We start from the raw sequence: 10349 nt of genomic DNA on the forward strand, positions 1-10349 counted from the left end.
GCTGCTGTGGTTGTGCACTGTTTAACCAGACAGACTCTTCTTCTGTGCAAAGAGTCATATAATGCCTAGCATATGGCCACCATACAAACATATGAACAGACAACATCTGGCCTAACAAACAAACAAGGAGGTCCCAAAGTCTGTTTGTGCCGCTGTGTTTCCATAGTGTCACAGAGGTAGAGCAACAGCAGAAAAAACAATAGGCAGATTTCCACAGTTGAGGAGTTTCTGAGTGGCCTTGTTGTTAGCAGACTATTTGTGTCATAGGACGTCATATGTATTTAGTAAATTTGGTCTGTTTAGTTTCAGGCCAACAGGCGTTGGTTTTAGCCAAGTAATGTGATTTGAGGGCTGATAATTCCCATAAAGCCCAAATACAGTCACCATGTTTCAAAATGTGAACTGGTCACAGTGTCGACCCTGACAGTAGACAGTTCCTATTGGAAGCCATTTGTAGCTGTGATTTGTGGTATTTGTTCTTTATGATGATGAATATTGTAACATAGAAAACATAAAAGGTTTGCTTTCAGAAAAGTCACTGTCAAAAACTTCTGCACACTAGATTGGTCTGTCATTGTGGAAGCATTTGAGCATAATAATCAAAGCCAATACATGATGTCACATATTATTATCAGGACATTATGCAGGACTGGGGAGAAGGAGTTTGATGTTTTCTTGGTCGGTTTGGAATGCAAATACTCATGTAGGAGTTGGAAGGTCGACATCAGTGCAAACAAACGAACACAAACTTTTCTCAGAGTGATAATATGTGGCGCACACAAAAAAACAACAACTTTGGACAGCTTTTGAACTGATATCACAAAGTTATTTAGGTCATGATTTCACAAAAATGAAGCAGGCAGTAGCTGCAGTATGAGCAATATACAGTAGTTTTATTTTCAGTGTTTTAGCATGGCATCATATATACATCTAATAATAAATGTTTGTGTTCAGGAGGCAGTTTATTCCCAGTGTTTGTATGTTCCACAAGTTTACTTTACGTGTTGTGCAGATGTAGAAACTTGGAAACTGCTTTTTTGCTGAATTTCTGCTGAACTTTGGCTGCTTCCTTGAGGAATTGCCTCAACAAATGCAGCTCTGCATAAACAGTTACAGAACTACACCTTCATCCAACTGTATAACAATGAAAATTAATTGTCAGCAGCAGGAGCAAAGTAAAGATATGTGAAAAGTGAATGTGTACATGCTGTAACCAGCTGATGTTTCTCCCCGCAGGTGTGTGAGCTGGTCCGCTTCCTCATAGAGAACTGCAGCAGTGTCCTGGGAGAAGACGTCACCTCCCTGTTCAGAGCCTTCAGCCAGAAGAGCAGCAGCAGTGACCACGGATCTGGTAAGAACTGCCAGTCAGCAGAGGAGAAGAAATTAAAGAGGAGAGCAGAGGAGAGGAGAAGAGAAGAGAGGAGAGGAGAGGAGAGGAGAGGAGAGACAAAATCAGTCTGAGTAGGAATCATACTGTATAAATAGCAAATAAATGGAAGATGGATGGAGTTTGATGGAATCGATTTTAGGATGGAGGCCAAGTCTGCTGGCAGGCCTCCTACCCAGAGTTTCCAGTTCTGTTCTCTGAAATGACATACTGGCAAACAATGGACACACTGGCACGGTGTCCATTGTTTTTTCTAATACCTTGTGTCCAAAATCCTCTGCTTTCCACAAAAAGCAACAACATAGAAACATATCAACCAGTATTTCCATCATGATAAATACTGTAACTTGATATTTTAATGAAATTATTTTGATTTTGGCAGTTTGGTCTTTCAAAATCTTTAAATGTCATGAGATTGAATTGTCAGAGCCGCAACTGAAAGAGCAATGTTTTTCAATGCACTTCATTATAATAACCCTTAATAACCCCTACCCAGGGTAAATATAATAACCCTTAATCAAGGGTTTGTAGGAATACTAAATGCAGCTATAGTGCAACGCTTGACATGCTGACATCTGTTATGCAAACATGAGCACACAGAATATCTTTCTGTGACCCTCAAATTCAAATTTTTTTCCATTTTAGTCAGTTAAAAAAATAATCTTACTTGTCATTGAACCATGTTGAAAATGTTGAAGCCTAATAAGTAAAGGAGGAGGAGAAATGAATCAAAACTGGGACAAATATGGATGATTTGACAGAGTTTAATGAAAGTAAGGTCGAGGGGAAAATCTTAACTAAAGTGCGTGTGTGTGCGGCTCAACAAGAGCTCCTTGACTTGTTTTCTGAAAGTGTTTGTTAACTGACAATGCTTTAATGTGTTACACCTCCAAAAAAATTGCAACAAGGCTGGTTGAGACAGACTGGCTCAGTGTGCGTGCAATTGAATGACCGAGACTCTTTCAGGCCCGTTGATTGGGGTCAGCAGGTTGACCTGCAGTAATTTCAGTGATTTCCAGGGTCACAGGTGCTGATTAACAGAGCATTGAATCTCCTCATTCATAAATGCTGCTAACTTTCCTCCTCACGCTATAAATAACTAGCAGAGGCCAAGGAGCACACAGCAGGACGACGCTTTGTCGTCTGTTCTCCTCGTCTCCAGCAGTGAACTGTGGCGTTCTTCATTCAGCTCAGGGGTCAAGATTTTTTAGCTCTCACTTTTTTTTAGTTTTGTGGATGAAGTTTCTACCAGGAGGAGGAGAGCAACAGAATGTGGGAGACGTAGTTATAGCTTTTATTGCATTTTGGTGTAGGTTGTTGTGTAAATAAAAAAAGTTTGGTTGTCTTCAACTTGGACTGCAAATTTTGGTGGCTAGTAGGTGGAAAGACACAAAATTGCAGGATAATTGCATGAAAGCGGATGTCTGCTAAAACTGTATAATTTTAGGGCGACTTTATCATTACAGGAAAGTCTTTGTGTATTTTGTTTGCTAAATTATTGTGTTTTTCTGTGTATTTTTGGATTAAATTCTCTTGATCTTGATTTGAAGATTCCACAATGTTTAGTCAGAGTCTCATAATAATATTCTTCCTCTCCTCTCTTTTTATTGCTTCGTCTCCCTCCTCATCTATCACCCGCTCTTTCTTTCCCTTTCTCTTTCTTTTTCCTGCCAGATGTGTCATCTTTCCAGATGAATGACTCGTCCTATGACAGTCTGGAGAATGAGCTGAATGATGACCCTGAGTCACCCTACCAGGAGCAGCTGCCTCTACGTGACAAGCCGGACAGCTGTAGCCGCGACTCTGTCATCACCCTCAGTGACTGCGATCCCGATCCTGAGCCAGAGACTGATCTCCTGCTGCAGCTCCCTCCGCTGGCGAGACCCCGGAGGTTCAGCCCTGCGGTACGACAGCCACGCACCCGCCAGGCCAACGGCCTGTCGCAGGGTCCCAGGAGGCTGAGGAGGAGTTCGGAGCCTGCTTTGGCACTGGCAAGCACGCCGCCCTCGGGCACAGTGACAGTTCATGCTGATAAGCACTGCCTACCAATAAGGAAGGCAAGCTACGATGCCGCCATTGAAGGTGAGGGGGAGGAGGATGAGGACGAGGTGTTTCTGCAGCAGAGACTGAGTGGGCTGCAGCTAAAGGAGGAGGGGGATGGATGTGAGAAGGCAGTAGCCAAAGTCCAGAATGGTGGACGGAGGAAAATGAAGCATGCCCCTCCGCCTCCACTGCGACTGGATGCCAGCTGTTCCAGTCTGTCGTCCCCAGCAACCTCTCCCACAGGCTCCTCCCTCAGTTCTCTAGACTCCGCCTTCTCGCAGTACTCTACTGATTACGCCACCAATGGGATGAATGCATTGGGTGAGCCAGCTCCTCTCTCCCCTCTCTTTCCTGGACGGCCTCAACTGTCTCCAAGGGGCTCTCCTCCTCAGAGGGAAACCCCACCTCATTGGCCACAGCCCAGCCAGCCTCCCCGGACCAGCCAAGCCCCCTCCAACCACCCTAACACGTGGCTCAAGAAGGACCGACGCCTGTCACTAAGGCAATCTAATAACGGACACACGGAAGAGGATTTGGCAGTGGTAAATGGGAAAACCCACTCAACCAGTAATGGCTCCTCTGTTGGCACCCAGGAGGCCCTGGTGACAAACCGAAACTGCCAGCGGAGATCCAGCAGCCCTCCGTCCTACCAGCAGGCTCTGCTGCAGCTGCAGCGCAGCCGCTCCCCTTTCTACAGGGGGACAGAGAAACCTCTGACGGTCAGAGAGCTCAGGCTGCTCCATGACCAGACCTGCACCCACAGACCCCCTAACAACTCCAAGCCACACACAGGCGAGGTCACACAGAGGCTGGCTGAAAGTGAGTGTGTGCAGCCCCCGCAGGGTGTTTTTTATGGACAAAGCGCCACCACTCTGGTCCTCCAAAGGCAGAAGTCCCACTCTTTAACTCCAGCCATGGAGGGACACAAAGGGAGGAGGACCCTTCCCCGGCGAGCATCTGAACCTGCCAAGGTTGAACTTGCCGCTGCCTCTAACCTCTCCACCAGCCTCACCCTGGACAGACCTCGCGCTTCTAAGGGCCAGGCCCAAGATGGAGGTCTGAGAGTGTCAGACGTGGAGCCCAAACTCTCTCCCTCTTCCGCCGAGCAACGCTTCTGCCTGTCTCCCTCCGCCACCCGGGCTGTAAGGGACTACTTCTCCTCACAGGGTCAGGCGGATGCAGATGCCTGCCTGCGGAGGAGTCAAGAGGTGGCACTAGCTATCGTACAGGGGAAGAGGGAGTGGCAGAGCCGGCGGTGCAGCGACCCGCGAGTGGACGACTTTGACCAGCTGTTTTTTGCAGAAGAGTCATACGTGTAAATGAGATCTGTGTACAGACAAACTAAGTGTGAGAGACTGGTTTTTATTTGATATGTTCGCTTGTATGCAGCTGTCTTATTATTGATGTTGTAATATTCATCCGTATACACATTCTTCCTCTTGGCAGCAGTAGTCAGTAGTCAAAAAGGTGTTGCAGTTTACTGTTAACGGTACATCCAAGGTGTTAGATTTTCAAAGGTACAGATGCACATCCTGCTTCAGTGTTTCACCTCCTTGTGGCTGTAATCTTTTAAATGTATGTTTTGATTTCTTTTCTACCATGAAATTATGACATCTGGCAAAAAGTAGATTAAAAAGTTTGAAGTTATGGGTCATGATTCAAAGCAATTTACAAAATATGTTTTAAAGCACTTTCTAGTATTTGAAGGTTGCTTTTGTAGCACTGCAGCTGGAATCCTCAAAACATTATTTATTGAGCTGTGATGCCCGATTCAATGAATTCATGAAAGAGAAGATGTGAAGAAACAGTTTGTTTAATTGGACATCTGGATCCCTCAACAATCATTAAAGCTGCTGTCAAAATGGGTCACAGCTCTTGTGCCAAAATCTGCTTGCTCTGAAAAATAGTTTTCTCTGGCAGTTTGTCCTTGTTTTGCCTTTGGGAATGGGTTGTTGCTTTTTTAGCACATGAAGAAATAATGAAGGAAAAGGAGTTCTTCAGAAATGAAAAAGAGAGGACAAAGAAGCCCTTTTACTATTCTCTTTTTGAATTTTTTTTTTGAAAATATGCTTTTACCATTTTCAAGGTGATGACACATTTTTGTTCTCAGTTTTTAACAGCAAAACATATAACATTTTACTAAAATTCTAACTATACTGTATATCATCGTACTCATCGCTTATGAGTTTTCAGACAGGGACACATCAAGGACACCAGCGGGTTAAAACATTTTTTAGAACAAACAAATGTTGGCACAGCAAATGTTTGTTGAGGCTGCTTTCTGTAGAAGTAATGACAACAATATGGTCAAGATGACTGCTATGACTTCATGCAAATACTCTGGACACAAGCTTGCAGCTCTATTCACAACACCTGTGATATTTGCTGATTTGCCAGAGGAGGAAAGTTTTAGGACAGATGCTCTCACTGTTCATACTTGTATCTTAAGAAAACATTCTAGACTATTTTAAGGGCATTTGTACCTTTTATGACCAGTTGCACCCTTATTGTGAACTCCCCCCCCCCCCCCCCCCGTGAGTGAAATGTGTGTCTGAATTAGTGGTGAATCAGTGGGGCAGGTATTTATTCATTTCTGTTGTTTCCAGACACACAGCATATAGTGTTGTCCACTGCAGCTCTGGTTTATATCTCTGTGACCTGGGAGGGGAGGAGCGAGGAGGAGGGAGAAAAACTGTCAATGTGTGTTTGTGTGAAAGAAAGTGGTGGTGAATATAATGTGATCATTGACAGCATGTCCAGAGCAGGAATGTGAGAGAATGTGTGCCATTGAGGGAGAAATCTCCTTTATTCTTGCTTTTATAGTACTTCATTATTCTCACCAAGAATTCCTCTCAGTCTCACAAGAATGAGAGTAGTGTGTGTGTGTGCGCGCGCGTCTGTAAGTTTAAGTTAAATGCACCATTGAAAAACTGTTTCTCTAGCTGTTGTACGTTTGTCCATAATAATATTATTTGTTGATTTCAGTGCTGCCGTCATTGCAGTACTGATTTCTGCGGTGACACTACGGTGACCTTATTTCACTGTCGATTAATGTTTGGAAAAGTATATAAAAGCAGAAGTATTAACACAGTGTTATTATGAACTTAACAACTTTTCCAGCAGATCACACACTGGAATAAGGCCATTGTCATTTTAAGTGTTGCCATTTTAAATGGTCTCAAAAAGTACTTTATCCTGTATTATTAATATTATAATTGTTATTTCCATTACAGTGAATAGTGTTCAATGTGTAAAGTTCTGCGTATTTATGATACAGAAATATATAAATATATATAAATATATGATCTTGTTACTTTGGTATGTCGTGTTGTGTGAGAAAATCAGAAGTGTATTTTTGTACATGCCAATTCTGCTGCTGCTGTCTCTATAGAAAGTATATTTGCTACAAAATGCACCATTTGTATATTGTGTACATCTGATGTCCAATGCTCACGAGAACAAACTTTCATTGATTTTAATAAATGTTGCTCTTGTGAAACTACTTTGCAGATCAAATGTGATTTTTTAGTTTAACAACTCGGAGCTTGAGAAGTTTGGCAGATTTTTCTTTTGGTCTGGATGTAGGAAGAAAGATTAAGAATATAGCCAGAGACACTGACATGAAGGAGCATTTAGAACAAATACAGTTATGCTCAGTTTTTCAAAGAGGAACTGGCATGAAGCAGATTTAGAGATGAAATGTGAAACAATTCACAAGAGGTAGAACATATAAGAGAAAAAAAATTCAAATACATCAACACCCTACTTACATTTCTGAACAGCTACATTGAGTTCAGTTCATACTTGACTTTCATATTTTTGTTTATTCATCTGCCTTCAGCAATTTAGGGACAACAGCAGGTTAATATTTCAGGGCGAGGCAAGTTTATTTGTATATCACATTTCAACAGCAAGGCAATTCAAAGTGCTTTACATAGAGCATAAAAAGCATCAAGACAGAATATAAAAGGGACAACAAGGGAATGTAAAAAAGACATTTAAATACAATTAAAAAGTGTTAAATTGGAAATAAAAAGAAGCTAAAATAGAATAAGGCAGATAAAACAGAGGAATAAAAGTTATAGTGTAGTGTAACCCTCAGATTTCGTTTAATAAAAGGCAGCGGTAAACAGAAAAGTCTTCAGCTATGATTTAAAAGAACTGAGAGTTGTAGTGGACCTGCAGGTTTCTGGGAGTTTGTTCCAGATATGTGGAGCATCAAAACTGAACGCTGCCTCTCCATGTTTAGTTTTGACTCTGGGGACAGAAAGCAGACCTGTCCCAGATGACCTGAGATGTCTGGATGGCTCATAACGTAGCAGCAGATCAGAAATGTATTTTGGCCCTAAACCATTCAGTTATTTATAAACCAACAGCAGTATTTTAAAATCAGTTCTTTTAGAGACATGAAGCAAGTGTAAAGACCTCAGAAATGGAGTGATATGATCCACTTTCTTAGTCTTAGTGAGGACTCGAGCAGCAGCGTTCTGAAGCAGCTGCAGCTGTCTGATCGATTTTTTAAGGTGACCTGTAAAGACACTGTTACAGTAGATGAGTCTACTGAAGATAAATGCATGGACAAGTTTTTCCAAATCCTGCTGAGACATAAGTCCTTTAATTCTTGATATATTCTTTAAGCGATAGTAGGCTGACTTTGTAACTGTCTTAATGTGGCTATTGAAATTCAGGTCTGAGTTCATGACTACCCCAAGATTTCTGGGTTGGTTTGTGATTTTTAACATTCTTAATTGAAGCTCGATGCTGACTTTTAATCATTCTTCCTGGGCTCCAAAAACAATTATTTCAGTTTTATCTTTGTTTAATTGAAGAAAATTCTGGCACATCCAATTGTTGATTTGTTCAATGCACTTACTCAGTGCTTGTATTGGACCATAGTCCATAATCCATAATCCATAGTCCTGGTGTTATGGTTATGTAAATGTGTGTGTCGTCTGCATAATTATGGTAACATATTTTGTTATTTTCCATAATCTGAGTCAGTGGAAGCATGTAGATGTTGAACAGAAGAGGCTCCAGACTTGAGCCTTGGGGAACTCCGCATGTCATTTTTGTCTGCTCAGATGTTTAATTACCTATAGACTCAAAGTAGTCCCTGTCCTCTAAGTAGGATTCAAATCAGTTTAGTACTGTGCCAGAAAGTCCCACTCAGTTCTCCAGTTGGTTTAGTAACATGTTGTGGTTGACTGTGTCAAATGCAGCACTGAGATCTAGTAATACTAATACTGGAATTCTGCCACCGTCTGTGTTTAAGTTTATGTCAATGAAGACCTTAACAAGAGCAGTCTCAGTGCTGTGGTGTGGTTGAAATCCTGACTGGAAGACACCAAAACAATTGTTTAGTGGCAAGAAGTTGTTCACTTGTTGAAAAACAGCTTTGTCAATGATTTTACTTAAAAATGGGAGGTTTGATCCGGGCCTACAGTTGCTCATTAGTGAAGTGTCTAGATTGTTCTTGATGACAGCAGTTTTCAGGGCCGCTGGGAAGACACCTGAGAGAAGAGATGTGTTTACAATTTGCAGAAGATCTGAGGCCATACAATTTGAAACAATTTTGAAAAAGCCTGTTGGCAGAATATCAAGGCAGCAGGAGGAGGATTTCAGATATTGTATAATGTCCTCCAGGTTTTTTGTGGTTGATCAGATAAGATTGCGTCATACTACTTGAATTGATTTTAAGTGGACACAGGGACAACACATACCCTCTACCTGATCACTGACTGTTTGTCTAATTTTCTGAATTTTTCAGTAAAGAAGGAGACAAATTCATTACAGGCCCTGGTGGATAGAGATACAGGGGCTACTGACACAGGAGGGTTTGTTAGCCTGTTGACAGCAGCAAACAAGGCACATGCATTATTATTGTTTTTGGCAATGATGTCAGAGAAGAAGGACGACCTCGCCTTTCTCAGTTCCAAATTATACATGCAATGTCTGTCTTTACAGATGTCATAATTGTTTTTCGCCACCTGCGTTCAGCTTTTCGACACTCTTTATTCTATTCTGACTAGTGTGACATTTCTCCATGGAGATCTTTTCTTACCAGAGACAACCTTCACCTTAGTGGGTGCAATGGCATCAATCAATCAATTGTCAAATCAACAATCAATTTGTAATTTTAGAATTGAAATCTACAAGCTCATTGACTGAGACCCAAGAGTGGGTGGGTGTGGAAGAGAAAGCCTGAATAAATATTTCACGGGTGTTTTCAGTGATAAACCGTTTTGTGATTACCTCTATTTGAACATTCGTGTACACACAGATAGTACACTCAAAGAAAACACAGGAATGATCAGAGAGAGCAACATCAGTTACCACAACCTTAGAGATGTTGCGGTGAGGACCATTGGAGATGATTAAGTCCAGAGTGTGCCCCTCATTGTCAAGATGAAATGTTATTTATCTCGAAATAAAAATACTAAATATATACTATATTACTACTGTAAGGATTATACTACTATAATCCTTTACATAAAATAAAAATCAAAATCAATTGGGTCATGGAAGGTGCTGGATACTTTCAGAAAGTGAAATTAGTAAACCTGAGGAACCCCATCACACTAATAAATATCTCACATAATAAACATATTCCTCTGCTTGTTCCAATGTTTTGCTCTTAAGGTTTTGTGCAACTCTTAAAGTAATCTGTAATCTTTGGAACTTTTGGGGTGTTGACTCATGTAAGGTTTGAACAGTGCTTGGCTGCACAACATGAGTATGTGAGGCTGAAGAAATTATAGGACTGCACAATTATTATCAAGGTTCGTGAAGTAATTTATGGAGGAATTCTTGAAAGACCCCTGTGTGCTTCCCCTCTGCCTGCAGTCTGATGCACCCCTCAAAGGTTTGTTTAAGCCGTTTGACTTATGATTGTAAACCTGATACAGATATTTACTGCAAG

The 10349-nt window shown here is 41.5% G+C and overlaps 1 protein-coding gene across 1 annotated transcript in view; it reads left to right on the forward strand.

Moving 5' to 3' along the window:
* The window catches only part of LOC121907404 (rho GTPase-activating protein 20-like), a 36310-nt gene extending 29378 nt beyond the window's left edge, over positions 1-6932 (forward strand). Inside the window, exons 14-15 of the mRNA XM_042426933.1 lie at positions 1237-1351; positions 3062-6932. Coding sequence (XP_042282867.1) covers positions 1237-1351; positions 3062-4749 — 1803 coding nt within the window. The 3' untranslated portion in view covers positions 4750-6932. The remainder of the gene's footprint in view (positions 1-1236; positions 1352-3061) is intronic.
* Positions 6933-10349: the final 3417 nt, after the last annotated feature.

Source organism: Thunnus maccoyii, chromosome 11, assembly GCF_910596095.1.
Source record: "Thunnus maccoyii chromosome 11, fThuMac1.1, whole genome shotgun sequence".
Lineage (NCBI taxonomy): Eukaryota > Metazoa > Chordata > Actinopteri > Scombriformes > Scombridae > Thunnus > Thunnus maccoyii.